The 18,345-nt window shown below is 46.7% G+C and overlaps 1 protein-coding gene across 1 annotated transcript in view; it reads right to left on the reverse strand.

Annotated features, from left to right (window-relative positions):
* The window catches only part of LOC309547510 (calcium uptake protein 2, mitochondrial-like), a 215,572-nt gene that overhangs the window by 104,582 nt on the left and 92,645 nt on the right, over positions 1–18,345 (reverse strand). Inside the window, exon 4 of the mRNA XM_082247379.1 lies at positions 4,447–4,497. Within this exon, the coding sequence (XP_082103505.1) occupies positions 4,447–4,497 (51 nt within the window). The remainder of the gene's footprint in view (positions 1–4,446; positions 4,498–18,345) is intronic.

Here is an 18,345-nt window from a genome sequence, read left to right on the forward strand (position 1 = left end):
GGGAGCAGCAGTGCTTGCTATACTTGTAAATGAGCCCTTAGTTGCATTTGGCAGTGGCACCCTTAAGGCTCATTCACATGTAAATTTGGGAGTGGTAAAACCCTGCAGTTGAGTCATGGTTTTACCATCCCCTACCCCCTTTAGCTGCTGAGGGAGCAGCCAAAGGTGTACACATGCTGAAGCAGAAAATAAGCCCCCTTTTGTTTTTGGTGGATGCTACCTCCTGCCAGTCGGGACCCATTTAAGTAAATGGGGCCACTCTGCAAGTGCCCCTCAACTGCATGCCTACCTTATTGGATACAAGTGAAAGTGTTGTTTAGCTTTGACCTCATATTATATTATGTGGTTTGTGGTAAATCTAAGAAAACTGTACAAGAAAATTGAACATGTATTGTCAGCCTAAGAATACGTAAATAGTCTGAGCACAGGTGCACTGTTAGGAAAACTAGTTATGTATGTTTATTCTTAACAGTATTTAATTATTTCTCAATATGCAGATTGTCCTATGAAAGATTTATTTTTCCCTATTAAGTTTTATGGCTCTGTATCTGACACTTTGAAGTCAGGACAACTGCTGCCTGTCAACAGCCTAACATTGCGCACCACAAGCTCAGCAGCAGAGAGCCAATTTGTGAGGTCAGAAAGCTGCGACTGTAAACGTTTAGGGACCTTTGACATTCTAATTTGCACTTAGCAATGGCAATTTCCATATTAATATACTGCAAGGTTACTTTCAGGCAGTGCTCAACCTAGTGCACCAACAGCATGAAGGGTGTGCTGAGAAATTCCACCCACTACTGCTGCACATATTTTTAACCTTGTCCAATAATGATATTTTTGACTTCCAGTAAAATCCATTTCTCTGATGTTTATTGACAGACACAGCCCCTAATATTCATAACCATTGGGACACTAGGCAGAAAATAATTCCGGCTACACCCACGGGCAGTCCCAGGGGGTATACTCCCTCTCTCTGCTATAGCCACTCAGTTTTGTTACAAGCAGTGTCAGGAGAATTGTAACTCCACAGAGGGGTGGGTGCTGTGTCCGTCAATGAACATCAGAGAAATGGATTTCATGGTAAGGCAAAAATCCCATTTTCTCTTTCTTTCATTGACGGACACAGCTCCTGATATTCATAACCATTGGGGCGTCCCAAAGCAGTTTTAAACATGAGGTGGTGGAAATAACAAAAACATTTCCCAAGGCTAAACATTAGCCAACCAGACAACAGGAGCTAAACCAAACAACTGGAGCAACTGAAAACAACACACCCTCAAAGAGAATCAGGTCTTCCTAAACAGCAGCCTGCAAAACCTTGCAGCCAAAAGAAGCATCCGTAGATGCCAACACATCCACTTTATAAATCTTTGTGTGCACCGACAACCAGATGGCTGCCTTGCAAACCTGCGTCACTGACGCCTGATGACTGAAAGCCCAGGAGGCAGTAAACGCCCTAGTAGAGTGCACCTTGACAGGGGAAGGAGGAACCTGACCCCGGCCTGATGGAATAGGCCTGAACCATCATCTGTCTAATCCATCCGGAAATGGTGGCAGAGGAAGTGGACAACCCTTTACGAGGTCCATCCGTGAGCACAAAAAAAAAAAAAAAAGTCTGTCTTCCTAAAAGACTCAGTAGCTGCCTGGTACACCCTAATTACCCGGACCACATCCAAGGCATGCAAGGCAATTTCCTTTGGATGTTTAGGCTTGGGACACAGGGAAGGCAACACAATGTTTTCATTCAAATGAAAATCGGACAACCTTTGGAAGGGACGACGGACTGGGGCGAAGAACAACCTTATCTCTATGATTTACCAGGTAAGGTGAACGCCAGGATAACACCACCAGTTCTGACACCCTGCCCGCAGAGGTTATAGCCACTAACAAGGCCACCCTCTGGGACAGCGTAAGCAGAGGAATCTCCCAAATATTTACAAAGGGGGGCTTCTGTAGAGCTAAAAGCACCAAATTAAGATCCCAAGGCGGCAATGGAGCCCACACTGGAGGAACCAAATGTTGAATACCCTGAAGAAAGGTACGCACTAAGGAGTGTGTAGCCAAAGGTCATTGGAAGAAGACCGCTAAAGCCGATACCTAGCCCTTGATGGTATTCAAGGCCAATTTCTGTTCAACCCCCTGTTGAAGGAAGGTCAAGATCAGAGCCACTGAGAAGGAGTGAGGATGAACCCCAAGAGACTCCCACCACGCAATGTACGTCTTCTACGCACGATGATAGATCTTCCTAGAAGAAGATTTCCTAGCTTTCAACAGGATAAGAATCGCCAACTCAGATAAACCCCCATCATTCAGCACCCGGTGTTCAAAAGCCAAGCCATCAAAGCCAGCGACTATAAAGCAGAATGGAAATTTGGTCCTTGGAACAGCAGATCCCCCCTGAGAGGAAGCTGCCAAAGAATATCAGGGACCAGCCGCACCAGATTGGCGTACCGAGGCCAGTTCGGAGCTGCAAAGATGACCAAAATCACTTCTGCCTCGATCCTGCGTAGAAGTTTGTGCAGAAGTTTGAGAGGAGGGAAGGCGTAAATCAGAGGATACTGCATCCTCCATCTTCAGGGTCTCATGAACAGATACAATCAGTGAATCCAGCAGCGCCTTTTTGTGTGCGGTCGCAGACGTAGAAGATCCATCCTAACTATCAGAGGATTCAAGGCGCGTGGTTGCAGTCCCAGCAGGGTGACCCACATCTGCAGTGGAAGAATCAGATTCAGGATCTGATGAGACAGATGAGGTAGGGGAAGGTGGGGGGCGCTTTTTGCTAGCCCATTGCCCGCAAGCCACCTCCACCTGGGACACAGGGGACTCCAGGACGGCCATCAGTGCATGGATGGATGGTTGGGACCCAGTGGGCCCTGCAGCCTCAGAGAGGGGATCAGGTGGGGGAATGTGCTCCAAAGACTCCAGGAGTCACCAGGGGGACCCCACAAAAAGGGTAAAACACTGCTAAGGGACAACCCTCACTGCGCTGGCAGCACCACCCGGTCATCAGGCACAAAGCACCAATCGATCCTCAGCAGAGAGGGAGAGGACCCCACCAGACTCACCACTCATAGAAGCAGCCACCTAGAGCCACCAGGAGAATTTCCACTACATGCGCAGTGATCAGGAAGTAAAATGATCCAGGAGTCAGCACCAGGGGCTCCCACCGCCAAGATCGCCGCCCACGGGGCTCCACTGTCATAGCTGCCGCTATTTACAATGGCAAACCATAATAAAATGGCCCCCGGACTACACAAACATGGCCGCCATGTATATAAACACACAGGCTACAAAATTGAGGCACCATGAAACTAACAGGGACTAAGGAGGGAAACCAGGCCTCAAGAACAGAGCCAGGCATGATGGGGGGGGGGGCCTGGCAGGAGCCCCTTCCAGGTACAACTCCGCCGCACAGTCGATCATCTGGTCGCGGGCGCACCCCCCCCCCGGCTACCCCCCGGGGTAGGATGAGGGACTTGGCAAGGGGGAGTGCCCGGGGGAAGGAGGGAAACCCGGGGGTCCAACCGTCCCAAGGATTGGCCCACGTCTACCCCAAAACCCTCCAAGAGGAGAAGGGGGACAGCTACTCAACAAACAAGGAACTAGGCGGACACCACTCCAGACAGAACCCCTCTCCATCGAAATGGGGGGCTGTCGGCCAGGAGGAATGCTGCGACTCTGGCTAAGACCCGGTCGTATGCAACCTTCTGAGGCGTTTAAGCCGCAGGCCAGCCCTTCGTCCAGTGGGGCTATGTCGTGGCTGACCTAGCATGGAGCTGAGGTCTACGCGCGCTCTCAGGCCAGACTGGAGTGTTCACTGGGTCTAGATTATCCAGCCCGTTGCCCAGTCCGGCAGATGATTGTAGATCTCACAGGAAAAAATCCAGGAGGAAAAAATTTTCTATCTAAAAAAGTTTGCCAGGACCAAAGATCCTAGCAAGGAAAAAGGTCCTTGCTCCTGACAAGGCAGAAAAACACTGAGTGGCTATAACAGAGAGGACTAGGACTGGGACTGCCCATGGGTGTAGCCAGAATTCTTTTCAGCCTAGTGTCGTACTCTTGTAGGGGGCAGTATAACCCAATGGGTATGAATATCAGGAGCTGTGTCCGTCAATGAACGCAAATAGGATTTATACCTTTGTGCCAGTTCTTGATTTGTGGAAGAGGACTTAATTGCATGGAACCCCATCTGCCTATATAGAACAGCAATGACCATCTGTCCTAATGGGGACAGCACAGTTAAAGTGGCCTATGGACCATATGACTAAAATACAGCTAAAGGGGCTAGGTTCAATTGCTCCCCATTCCATCTTCATATTCTGTCTGGATTCCAACACTTTTGTGACACTACATAAATTTCAATTATTTTCAGGATTCTCCTCTTATATGCTTTACATGGGAAATCATACATACATTTATGGTAATTATTGTATAACATACTTGTACCTGTGCAGACGCAGTCTTGAATTCCTCTTTTCTGCCCATAATTTTCTGTAACTAAAAAAAGGAAAATATGTAGTTATTTACTGTGCATTTTACGCTCAGGGGGTTCTATGCTCATAAAAAAGCATGGCAACTAATACATGTATGAATTCAACTTACAGTTTTGTTCCATTACGGAAATCCCTTCTGTACTTCGCAAACAGACCGTTTAGACAATTTATTTAGCTAATACCAAATCGGATTAAAACTGTATTACACGCTCTGCTTCATAATGATACCAAATTACAGACGTTTTGACCAATGCCCAAAGAAAGAGCTCCTATTTTAACCATGGACCTTGGATTCTCCCACAAACAAACTTCCATTCCCCAGGCTCAGACTCCTACTACCACAATCATCTAAAATCAGTGGCGGCTGGTGCTCAAAATTTTTGGGGGGCGCAAACAGAAAAATGTAATAGGCATTGCTTTGCAGCAAAAAACGCTGTAAAAAATTGCGTGACTTTGAGGTCGCAAAAGTGTGAAAGGGGCCTTCAGTAATTAAGGTATAATAGTGTGCCCCCTTTCAATGCAGAGAGACCAGCGTGCCCCTTTCAATGCAGAGAGACCAGCGTGCCCCCTTTCAATGCAGAGAGACCAGCGTGCCCCCTTTCAATGCACAGTGACCCCCCCTTTTAATGCACAGTGACCAGCGTGCTCCCTTTCAATGCACAGTGACCAGTGTGCCCCCTTCAAAACAGTGACCAGCGTACATGCCCCCTTTCAATGCAGTGACCAGCGTAAATGCCCCCTTTCAATGCAGTGACCAGCGTATATGCCCCCTTTCAATGCAGTGACCAGCGTATATGCCCCCTTTCAATGCAGTGACCAGCGTACATGCCCCCTTTCAATGTAGTAACCAGCATACATGCCCCCTTCAATACAGAGACCAGCGTGCGTCCCCCCCAGACCAGTGCACTTACCTGGAGCCCTGGAGCAGCCGCGGCGGCGCCTTCTCCCCAGTGTCCCGGCGGCCGGCTTCTCTTCAATCCCCCGGCGGCGCGTCTCCTCGAGTCCTCCTGCTCCTCCTCGGCCAATGGCATGGGGTTTGCCTTGCGGCCAATCAGGAAGCGCGTATCGGACGCGCTCCCTGATTGGCCAGGAGGAGGATCCGTGTGACAATAGCGAATTTTCATTCGCTATTGTCACACAATGGGTGGGCTCGGGATGCACTGCTCTGCGCCCCGGGTCCACCCTTTGCATCGCCCTATTAGAGCCTCTGGCTCTAATCAGGTGATGCCAAAAAAAAAAAAACCCATTGAACTCCATGCGTCCGGCGCCCCTGCATGCAGATAAAATGCAGTAAAACATGTAGCATTTGTATACGGCTACAGTGTGAGTCACACCCAATTACTATATCCTGTGTGTGTCTCCACAACTCACTCTAGAATAGAATGCAATGTAGTTGGTTACAACAAGAGCAGAGCCAGTAGAGAAGCGCATCAGCATTAACATGTGCAGTGCAGTACATCCTCTAAAAGTGGCCCTGGCCGTAGCAAGCACATTAGTAAATCCTACAGATACATTTCAATGTACACTCACTAGCCACTTTATTAAGTACACCTGTTCAATTGCCTGGTAACACAAATTGCTAATCAGCCAATCGCATGGCAGCAACAATTTAGGCATGTAGACGTGGTGATGACAACCTGCTATAGTTCAAACTGAGCATCAGAATGGGGAAGGAAGGGGATTAAAGTGATTTTGAATGTGGCATGGTTGTTGATGCCAGACGGGCTTGTCTGAGTATTTCAAAAACTGCTGACGTACTGGGATTTTCACACACAACCATCTCTAGAGTTTACAGAGAATGGTCTGAAAAAGAGAAAATATCAAGTGAGCAGCATTTGTGTGGAGGAAAAGGCCTTGTTGAGGTCAGAGAAGAATGGGCAGACTGGTTCAAGATGATAGAAAGGCAACAGTAATTTAAATAACCACTTGTTACAACCAAGGTATGCAGAATACTATCTCTGAATGCAAAACACATCGAACTTTGAAGCAGATGGGCTACAGCAGCAGACGACCACACTGGGTGCCATTCCTGTCAGCTAAGAACAGGAAACCAAGGCTACAATTTTTACAGGCTTACCAAAATTGGACAATAGAAGATCGGAAAAACGTTGCCTGGTCTAATGAGTTTAGATTTCAGCTGCGACATTCAGATAGTAGGGTGAGAATTTGAAGTAAACTACATGAAAGCATGGATCGATCCAGCATTGCATCAATAAATCAGGCTGGTGGTGGTGCTGTAATGGTGTGAGAGATATTTTCTTGCCACACTTTGGGCCCTTTAGTACTAACTGAACATCGTTTAAATGCCATGGCCTACCGGAGTATTGTTGCGGACCATGTCCATCCCTTTATGACTACAGTGTGCCCATTTTCTGATGGCTCCTTCCAGCAGGATAATGCACCATGCCACAAAGCTCAAATTATCTAAAAACTGGTTTCTTGAATAGGACAATGAGGTCACTGTACTCCAATGGCCTCTACAGTCACCAGATCTCAATCCAATGGAACACCTTTGGGATGGGGTGGAATGGGAGATTCTTATCATGGATGTGCAGCCGACAGATCTGCAGCAACTGCGTGATGCTATCATGTGAACATAGACCAAAATCTCTGAGGAATGTTTCCAACACATTGTTGAATCTATGCCATGAACAATGAAGGCAATTCTGAAGACAAAAGGGAGTCCAAACCGGTACTAACAAGGTGTACCTAATGAAGTGGCTGGTAAGTGTATATGAATCTATGTATAGAAACATAGGAATCTTTGCATAATACAAGTTGATAACAGTCATCTTGAGTGTCTTTTCCTGTATTAGGTTTACAATTTTCATGGTACTACCACAAATCATAGTTATTTACAACCCCTAAAGACTAAATTAAAGTAGGCACCCGCTGTAAGAACTTAAAAACAGTGTGGCTGTGTGGGGCTCCACCCACACAGCCGCATCATTCATTCACAGAGTTCTGTGAATGAACGAACTACCAATGTGGCAGACAGCATGTAGTTGTCAATGAACTGCGAGGGCTCTGGTGAGCGCTCTTGTAGTCCATTGATTTTCCTGCTCTTCAATAACCCTCTGCCCTTACATGAAGTAAGGGCAGAAAGCTATACTGAGAGTTTGAATGAGCCTGGTATTGCACCGTGATCTATTCATCCCAGGTGAAACGCTTTCCAAGCCCCTGTGGGAAAAAATATTAAATGCACATTCTTTTCTGCAGAAATATGTGCATTTATTTTTTCCCTAAAGGGGAACTTAGCCTTTAAATACAAAACCAAACATGTAATATATTGCAACTTCAACTTACCAATCATTAGATGTGGTGGATGCATTTGTTTTCTTTTTTTTAGGCTACTTTCCCTCTGGCCAGTAACATACAGTACTTCCTATATTAGAGTGCCACCACTCTTGATGAAGGAGCACAGGGGCACCTTTGGAAAGCTATAGTCAGTCTGGGGGGAGGGGAGTGTAAGATGGGCTAGCAGATTCAAATGCACTAGCAAATTGAAGCCAAATTCAGCATAAGCAGTTACAGCATGCAGTTTGGGATAAAGGTTTTACATGAGTAAATAAAAGCTGATCAATATAAGCACCCCTGCCAGTGGTGAATTCTTTGTCTCATCCCTGTAACTTCTACATTTGCAGGGGAGTTTTTTTGAAAAACAGACTTACTGGCCAGATCACTAGGTGAAAATAAAGGAAAGTGAAAGAGTGCATCAATGTGCCTTAATGAAATATTAATAATATTTCACGATACCAGAGAAATACATTTCAGCTAGTGCCCACCTTACAATGAAAAATGGTCTCTTGCAATTACATTAACAAGTCACACATTGATAATTACAGACATATTAACACATCTCATTCATACCTTCTGGACACTTACCAGTTAGACTTTGCATATAAGATTACAGACGCCTGAATACATTGATACGTACAGACATGTAAACACATCAGACAGCTCAGCATAGACGGGACGGCCCTTCCACAAAAGATACTCCAAACACAAGACGTCTCACATTTACATCAATGTGTTAGGGACAACAAAAACCTTTTCATGTATTTTCTTAGTAGATATATTCTATTGTTAAACTGACCCATGGATTGTACACCAGTTTAAACTGTTTTTTCCAGCTCAAATGGCCCATAAATATGTGAACTATAAATGAATAAATTAGATGTATTATCATCAAGCTTAAGTGCTGTATGCTTTTACATCTCCTGGCCAGAGAAGGAAAATTCACTACACGAGGGAGTCAGAACTGAAGGGTCTTACGTCCGGGACCTAAATGCAAAATCATCTTGCAATTGCCTCCTGACGTGAACGAGCTAACAGAAAGAAAGACCAAAAAAGAAAACAAACGCAGCCATCACATCTAAGAATTAATAAGCTGCAATATAATAAATATTTGCTTTTGGACTGAATAGCACTTTAGGCAATGGGTAATGTAAATTGTACTAATGTGCATGCTTGTGTCTCATTTTTAAAGCAAAATACATTTGTTCTGTCAGTTCTAGGAGATCTCTAGCATAAATGATTGTGTGAACTGTATTCTCTGCCAGTGATAGAACCATATGGTTTGAGTCATCAGCTGCTGAAGCCTGGAATCCTGTCTGGCAGACAAGTACCAACTGGCTGGGAGTATCAACCTGTTGAACCCTGATACATGAATGTTCTTGGGAGACCATGGAGAACATGCAATTTTATCTTTCTTTTCTTTTTACTGTGAACTTGGTTGCTGTGGGTTAGTGCCACTGAAGTATTGGACTACTGCTGTTAAATTAAGGATTGGCTCTTCTGGAACTGAATTTCATTTAACCATTTGCTTTTATCTGTGTTTTTGACATTGTCATAATTCTAACCTCACCACTATAGTTTGAATTATGGATAGGTTTGCTTATTCTTACAGTCTAATGCTGGCCATACACGCACAGAATTTTGGCCGTTTCGAAAGCGAATTGGCCACAAACTTACAGAATAAACTCTTTTACATAATCGTTTTCATGATCATAATGATCGTTCCATAACATGCACAGTACGAGTCAGAATATTATTCTCGTTTCAATTTTACCATAAACATAACTTTTGTAGAAACGATAAAAGTTTTTGCTATGGATCCATCGACATTAGCTGGCACACGATTGAAATCGTCTGTAAACTTGTGTTCACTAACGGCTCGATTTTCGAACGATCTTTCCTAAAACGACCATTTTCGCCCGAAATTCTGTGTGTGTATGGCCAGCATAACTTTCTAATTCAACATGGAAATTTTAAAGTAGAACTAAAGGCATTTTTTCTCATTTTGGATAGAGTAACCCTTGTCGGGTTTTCATTTTGCCCTCTGTGTCCCATTAGGGAGATTCCTCATAACTTTCTGTCCCACAGCGAAAAGGAATAAGAGGAAATCCCTTCAAAATGAGGATCCCTGGCTGTCACCAAAACTAGTGTCCCCATTGGAAGATTTCCCCTCTACTACTGTTCTGATGTTAACCAAAAATGTGGGATTTTCTCTTACTTTCACTTGTGGTGATTACAGTAAACATGTCAAACAGGGAGAGGGTGAATCTCCGTAATGGGGGAACAGATGGCAATAAAAACCGGACATGTTTTATAATCCCTCTTCACTCTATCCAAAACGATAAAACTAAAAAAAAGTTTTGCCTCTGGCTATACTTGAACAAATAAAGCAATTCTAAAAATATAACCTTTCCGTTCTTTGTTTATCTTGTTATATGAAAGCTCAACTAGTATCCTCAACTATTCTGCCAGGTTTGCTGATGGTAATGCAGGGTACACACGGGTTGAAAACGGTCTGTGCGGCAGAAACCGGCTGACTTTCGGCCCGTGTGCACAGCTCCCTGTCCAACCGAAGCCAGTCTCACAACCGGCTTATGTCAAACGAACATGCTGGAAAACCAGCATCCGACCAGTCCTCCTGTCAGAACGCACTTGTTCAGTGGGGAGATCACTGCACTAACATCGCATGTGCTAGAACAGCGATCTTTTTTTTTTTATTTCATTCAGCCTGCTGGGCTGAATGAAAAAAAAAAACTTTGTGTGTACCCAGCTTAAGCCATCTACAGACCTCCCCAAACACAAGAGTAATTATATCAAAGAAAGCATCCCCAGCATCCCTCACCCTCTGATGGATACAGTCCCAAATTCCTACAGGGAGGAGCAAACAACAAGCACCTTTAAAGGGATTCCATGGATACCCTCCTTAAAACAAATACAAGCTGTCTGCCCGTCTTTTCCTTTTCAGTAATGGTTCCACCTGTTTTAAATATCCAGCTGCCATCAACAGCTGTTTCTCAGGAATTTCTGAACTGCAGCAATTATGATTTTAAGACTGTAAATACTTGGAATGGCTGACAAGGGTAAAAAGTGATATAACATTTACTGTTTACTATGAAAGTGCATTTATTATCTAAAGTGGGACTCCAAAAGATCAATTTCAGTTTGAGCTTGAATAGGAATTAATTTTTTTTGTCAGGTCTCTTGTCAAACTCAAAAAAACTCAGAAAAGTTAAGCCCCGGACACCCTATTTAAAGCAGAGAAACATTATGAGTGGAGTTTTGCTTTAATCTTCTTCGAGTGATCTTACAATGTAGAGCAAATACAAGAAATTATGAAAACAGTCATATTTCCACATAATAACAGATCACATACCTTCCCGTGTTCATCTCATTCCTCAAAGGCCAGCAAGAATAAAAAATGGTCTTGAATTAAAACGTATTATATAAACACTTGTATTATGCCCCCCTCATTTATCTTTTCCAGCTTCTATTAAAATAGGGGGGGTGGATATATTTGAGTTAAATATAGAACCCCCCCCCTCATATCTGGAATCCCCACTGCCTCATGAAAGTACTATAAAGTGCTAGTACGGGAAATTTTGAAGTAAGCACTTGAATTTCAGAATTCAGCTTTTGGGTACCACAACCACACAAAAAATTCTTGTAATCCTTTTTGAGCAAATAGTATGCTAGAAAAAAAAACTCATAAGAAGTAGATTTGGTACTCACTCCCTGTCTCCAACCTTCTTATGCCTCCACAGTAAACTTACCTCTAGAGCCATTTACCACCTCAACTTTTCCCTTCATCACTATGGAACGGACTGCCTTTATGACAAAATCGCACCCCTGTCCTGCCCAGATTTGCCCACTTCTGTCTACAATGACTTAAGGCCCGTACACACGATAAGAAATTCGGAAGGGAAATTTCATCCGACGACCAATCTGCCGATTTTCGGATTGTTAGTATGGTGCTTTCGACAGCCGACTCCGACTTTTCGGCTGACGAAATCCTGATGTGCAGGCATTAAAATTTTTGTCCTGGAGTAAAGTTTTTCCACCTAATTTTCTCTTGCGTCCTCCGACAGTCGCCGCCCACTCATACAGTCTTCACCAATGGGGATGTCCCAAAGCAGTGTAGAAATGAGGGGTGGGAAACGCAACCATTCCGAAAGGATTCAGTCGACGACAGGTAAACCCTGATTGCTCTGACAACATCCAAAGAGTGCAACGCAATCTCCTTAGGATGCTTAGGATTCGCACAGAGTGAAAGTAAGACAATTCCCTCATTGAGGTGAAAATCCGAAACCACCTTTGGAAGAAAGGACGGGTTTGGTCGCAAGACCACCTTATCCCTATGAACCACCAGGTAAGGGGAGCGGCAAGACAACGCCGCCAACTCCGACACTCTGCGAGCAGAAGTGATCGCCACCAGAAAGGCAACCTTTTTAGATAGCAGAGGTAACGAGATTTCCCTGATGTTTTCAAACGGGGAACGTTGTAACACGGACAGAACCAAGTTCAAGTCCCATGGAGGTAAAGGCTCCCTTCTAGGAGGGCCAAGTGACGCACACCTTAAATGAAGGTGCGAATCAAGGAATTAGACGCCACAGGGCGCAGAAAAAGAACAGCCAGTGCAGAAACCTGGCCCTTAATCGTAGCCAATGAGTATGAACGAGGAGAGAAACCCCTGGACTCACACCAGGCAAAATAAGATTTCCAAGTTCGGTAATAAATTTTACCAGACGAGGCTTTTCTAGCCTTGATTAAAGTGGGAATGACCTCTGAGGAGAGGCCCCTGCCTCTCAGGACCTGGCTTTCAACAGCCATACCGTTAAAGCCAGCGACTGTAAAGCAGGATGGAAGATCGGACTCTGAGACAGCAGATCTTCCCGCATTGGCAGTTGCCATGGAGGCTCGACAGGTGAACGATGTCCGCTTACCAGGACCAGCGTGGCCAGTCCGGCGCCACCAGAATCACCATTGTTGGTTCCGAGGCTAACCTGCGAAGGAACCTGGACAACAACTGAATCGGAGGAAAGGCATAGATCAGACGATACTGATGCCAGGGCACCACCAGCGCATCCGAGGCATCTGCCAGAGGATCGCGCGTTCTTGCCACGAACCTTTCCACCTTGTGGTTTAGCCGAGACGCGAACAGATCCACATCCAGGGATCCCCACTTCGCACACAGCATTTGAAACACCTCCAGGTGTAGGGACCATTCCCCCTGGTCCAGGGTCTGGCGGCCCAGATAATCGGCCTGCCAAATCTCCACACCCGGAATGTGAACTGCCAATATCGCCGGGACATGAGTCTTGGCCCAAGACAGAATACTGGTCACTTCCTGGGCTGCCCGGGCACTTCTGGTGCCCCCTTGGTGGTTGATGTACGCCACCGCAGTGGCATTGTCCGTCTGCACCCGTACAGCACAGCCTGATCGCTTGCAATTCCAATATGTTTATCGGAAGGGAAGACTCCTCCTCCGACCAAGTGCCCTGGGCAGATAGGTTGCCCAGGACGCCACCCCAGTCCGACAGGCTGGCATCTGTGGTAATCACCGTCCATAGTAACGGCCGGAAGGATTTCCCTTCCGACACAGCCGGGGACTGAAGCCACAACAAGAGATCCATTCTGGTTTGGAGGCTCAGAGACACTCTCACGTCCAAGGACTGAGGTAGTCTGTCCCATCTGGCCAGGATCTCCGCTTGGAGAGACCGCGTGTGAAACTGTGCAAATGGTATCGCCTCGAAGGCCGATACCATCAACCCCAGGGACCGCATACAGGTCCTGAGTGACGAGGATTCGTTGTCTCTGAGGGACCTGACCTCGGACTGTAGGGTCCGGAGCTTGTCCTCCGGCAAGAACACCTTTGCTTGAGCAGAGTCCAGAACCATTCCTAGATACGGGAGACAAACCAAAAGAGACAAGGTTGACTTCTGAACGTTATTCGTCCAACCGAACTCCTGGAGCGTCTGGACCGTAGTGGACAGATCGCGCAGCAGGCTCTGACTGACACTCGATTGTAACAGGAGATCGTCCAGATAACCCAAGATCGCAATGCCCTGCGCCCGCAGCAGTCCAAGAACAGGCACCAACACTTTGGTAAAGACCCTTGGGGCCGAAGCGAGACCGAAAGGTAACGCCACGAACGGATAGTGTTCCTCCGCGATAGCGAATCGGAGGTACCTCTGATGACCCTCAAATATGGGGATGTGTAGATATGCATCCTTCAGGTCGATAAGAGGACAGGAATTCTCCCGGGCTCAGAGAGGCCACCACCGAGCGGAGCGATTCCATGCGGAATTTTCGAACTCGCACTTTGCCCTACTTTCTGGGCACGGTGAACAGATTCGAGTAAAACCCCCGAAACCTGTCCCGATGAGGCACCGGGACAATCACCCCCTGAGCGAGGAGATCCTGCACCACTTGATGCAGGTCTTGTAACCGCCCTGGGGTCAAATGAAGATTTGAGGGAAAGAATCTGTCCGCCGGCCGTGAAAGAAATTCGATCTTGTATCCTGATCGAACGATTTCCTGAACCCACCTGTCCTTAGCTCGGAGCAGCCAAGGCTGGAGGAAACCGCGCAAACGTTCCCCCACCCCTGAAATGGGTGAGGGCGCCCCTTCAGGCAGAGGCGGACTGAGCCACCGCACCAGCTTGGCCGGATTTTTGTTTGCCGGCCCAGGGCTTTCTCTGGCCACCCTGGCCCGTGAAGGGTTTCCCCTTGTACTGTGACTTGAAAGCACGAAAGGAACCCTGATTAGGTTTAAAGGCGGGACCCCGCTTACCGCGGATAAACTTGCCCTTAGGATTCTGGGGCAGCAGTGTACTCTTGCCCCCAGTGACTCCCCTAACCAATTCATCCAGGGATTCCCCAAAAAGGCGAGACCCCGCATAGGGAATGTCAACCACCGCCTTCCTAGATTTCTGGTTAGCCGACCAGCTCTGCAACCATATCAGCCCACGGTTAAGCACCGCGACACTGGACAGGCGCGCAGCTAAAGGGGCCTCATTTAAGGCCGCATCGCACAAATACATGACCCCTTGACAAATCTGGTCCACCATCTCCACGGTAGCGGGAGGGGTAGAATCAGCCACGAGTGTGCGTCTGAGCACTTTGGTCCAATCCGCCACAGCCTGAGCCGCCATGACAGAGGGGAAAATAGGCCTGAGCATGGAACCCGCCACTACATAGGTGTGGCGGGCAAGCGACTCCAGCCGCCTATCCATAGGATCCCTAAATACCGGAGAATCTTCGGTAGGAACCAGTGTAGCCTTGTTCAACCTTGCCACCGTGTGATCCACTTGAGGAGCCACACACCAGCGTGCAACCGTGGGGGACGCAAAAGGATAGAGAAGTTGAAACCTCTTAGGCACCGTGAAGGTGTGTTTTAAATTGCGCCATTGTTCATTCAGTGTGATGAAACTCAGCGGGGCAGTGAAAAACCTGCGCCGTCTTGCGGGTCCTGTGTGTACCAAAAGATGACACAATGCCCGGAGGATTGGGCTCATCCTCTAAATGTAGTGTTTCTTTAGTGGCAGAAATCAGCGCGTCCATAGCTGCGCGTTCCTCCCGGCATCCCAGGGAGGGAATCATCCACCGCTGTAACCTCCGCCTCCCCCTCAGACTCTTGCGGGTCCTGAGAAAAGCGAGACCCTGAAAGGGACACGCTACCTACAGCAACCATGTGACATTCAGAATCAGAGGAAAAAGAAATCCTAGGCCTTTTCCTAGCAGCACGTTCATACATCAGCACATCAATTTGGACACCAAAGTCGCCACAACGGCAGCCAAATTGGTCAGAGTAGAGGATTCAGAAGAACTGGAATCCCCCACCAAAGCTGGAGGAAATTGTTTTTTTTTTTTTTGGTGAGGTACTGGCCCTTTAAGAGCATCGCGGACCCCTGCAGCACACCGCTACAATGGCTGTGGAACACAGACCCCCCACAGGGACAAACTGAGCCAGGAAGATTGCACAATGGAGGAAAAGAAAATAAAATTATAAAATGGACAGAGCCTCCAGAGTAAAAGAAGGAAGTGATGTCACCGCAGAGACTGAACAGAGGCTGCAGGCTTAGGAAACATGGATGCCTATGCAAAGCAATGGGAGGCTGCGGCAAAATGGCCACCGACATGTGCTCGGAACGATTGTTGCCACACACAAGATGGCGTCGTAAGGCGCCAAAAGACATTACACACAATGCTATACAAGCGCCCACAGTGAAGCCAGACATGCTCCCCACACCTAAAATGGCGGACCGGCGGTTTTTAACTCCGCAGCGGTCGCCACACTAGTCTGTACCTCCAAGCACCTTAGTGACACAGGAGAGGGATCCCCCAAACCCCACACAGCGCAGGCTGTGAGAGAAAAACCCCCCGCAGGGACCAGGATCAGGGAGCCCAAAAATGCACAGACACAGGGGACACCACAGACACAGAGGACTGCCGACCCCAGACAGAGGCCCCACACAGAGTGTACTTACCTGTACCCGATGGCGTGGGGTGCCTCATAATAAACGGAAAACCGCCCACCCTCAGATGGCAGGGGAGTGCCGCCAGCCAAAAACGCAGGACACCAGGAGTGCACGGACGAACTGTGCATGTGTCCGGTGAGGTAGCCACCTCACAAGGCTGCATCCCTGGGGACAGGGATGGGTCATTTGTGAGGCCATGGCGAACACATAGCCTGCAAAATGCTCAATGGTGGGCTGAGATTCCATCTAATCCTCTGTCCTGGATAACCAGGACGACCAGTCCGATTCCCAGCTCCGCAAAATCCATCTTCATCCGAAGAGCCGACTAACTAAAAGCTGACAAAATAAACAGCTAGCAAAGCAAAGAAAAAATAAAAAAACTTTTCAGAAAATAAAATTATAAAATGGAAGAAGAAGGCTGAGACTGTAGCCCCAGCACAGGGAAGCCTGACTACTCCTGAACTAGGCAGAAGACAAACTGAGTTGAGATGGCTATTGCAGGAGGGGTATTGGACCAGTGGGACAGTCCCCATGGGTGTGTCTATGGAAATGCTTTTGTTTTAACAAGTCTTTTGCCTAGCTACTCCTAAGGAGAGGAAGTCAATACCCCATTTGTGAAGACTGTATGAGTGGGTGGCGACTGTCGGAGGACGTAAGAGAAACAACATATTCACTCCCTGGTTATCTCCTGCCTTGACTACTGCAGCTCCCTCCTCACTGGCCTACCTTTACACAGGCTATCCCCCTTTAGTCTCTAATGAATGATGTTGCTTAACTTTACTAACCGATCCATGGCTGCTGCCCCCTCTGCCAATCCTTTCACTGGCTTCTACTAGCCCAAAATACAAAGCCATCCACAACACTGCTCCCAGGTATATCACCATCCTCATTTACAGACATCACCCAAATTGTCCTCTCCGCTCATACCATGACATCATGCTCTCTAGATCCCATGTTACCTCCTCCCATTCTCGCCTCTAGGATTTCTCCAGAACCTCTCTCATCCTGTGGAACTCCCTACCCCAATATGGCAGGTAAGCTCCTACCCTGTCTGCCTTAAGCGACCCTTAAAACTAATTTATTCAGGGAAGCTCACCCCACCCCACCTCAAAACTGTACTTCAGCCACCTCCAACAGATCATGCCCTGCAGCTATTACCTTTTTGTGCCTCCTCCCACTCTCTTTAGATTGCAAGCTCCATGAGCAGGGCCCTCCTATTTCTTCTGTATTGAACTGTAATTGTACAGTCTAACTTTATACTGCACAGCGCAGCACAAACTGTTTACACTATATAGAACCTGTATTATAAGAATATTAATAAAGCAAATGCAGTATTTTTAGACAATCATAAAAACTTCTAAATAATAGTTTAAATGTTAAAAAAAAAGTTCAACAAGTTTTAAATGTATAGAATTTAAGCATCAAACCCCTCTCCCCCAATAACTCTGGCCTGTCCTACGCCAGCATGGAGTTAGTGTGAATTACCTCCAGTTTCATTATGTATGAACTGGCAGTAATTCTTTTTGAATCTTTCACAGCCTTAGCGACAGGTTCTTAAAGTGGCGGTGATAGGAACTACCTAAATCGGTTGCAAATCAGTACTCTTACAGAAACTGTTGCAATGCTTTTCTGAATTAGGTTCCATAGTAGGGACCATACCACCAGAAAAGTGTTGTAAATGCTTTATCAAATTCCCCCCAGTATCTTTTTGTGCCAATATTTCCTACATCATGTGCTTAACATGTTGCAGAACTACAAGTCCCATCAGGGCTCTGCCTTTGGGGGTCATGCTTGTAACTGTCAGCGGCTTGCAATACATCATGGGACTTGTAGTTCTGCAACAGCTGGAGGGCCACAAGTTGAGCACCCATGCCCTACATCAGTGTTTCTCAACCTTTTTTTTTTACTCGAGGCACCCTTTAAAATTACAAACAGTCTCAAGGCACCCCATTCTAAAATGTAAAAAACGATTCTATTAGTTTTACATAATGTGGCAGCATCAACACACCCAGGACACCCAACATTAGAGGTGATTTATTCCTATAAAGCGAATACACTTTTGCTCACTTGTACCGACTA

The sequence above is a fragment of the Pelophylax lessonae genome, assembly GCF_965119305.1.
Source record: "Pelophylax lessonae genome assembly, chromosome: 2".
Lineage (NCBI taxonomy): Eukaryota > Metazoa > Chordata > Amphibia > Anura > Ranidae > Pelophylax > Pelophylax lessonae.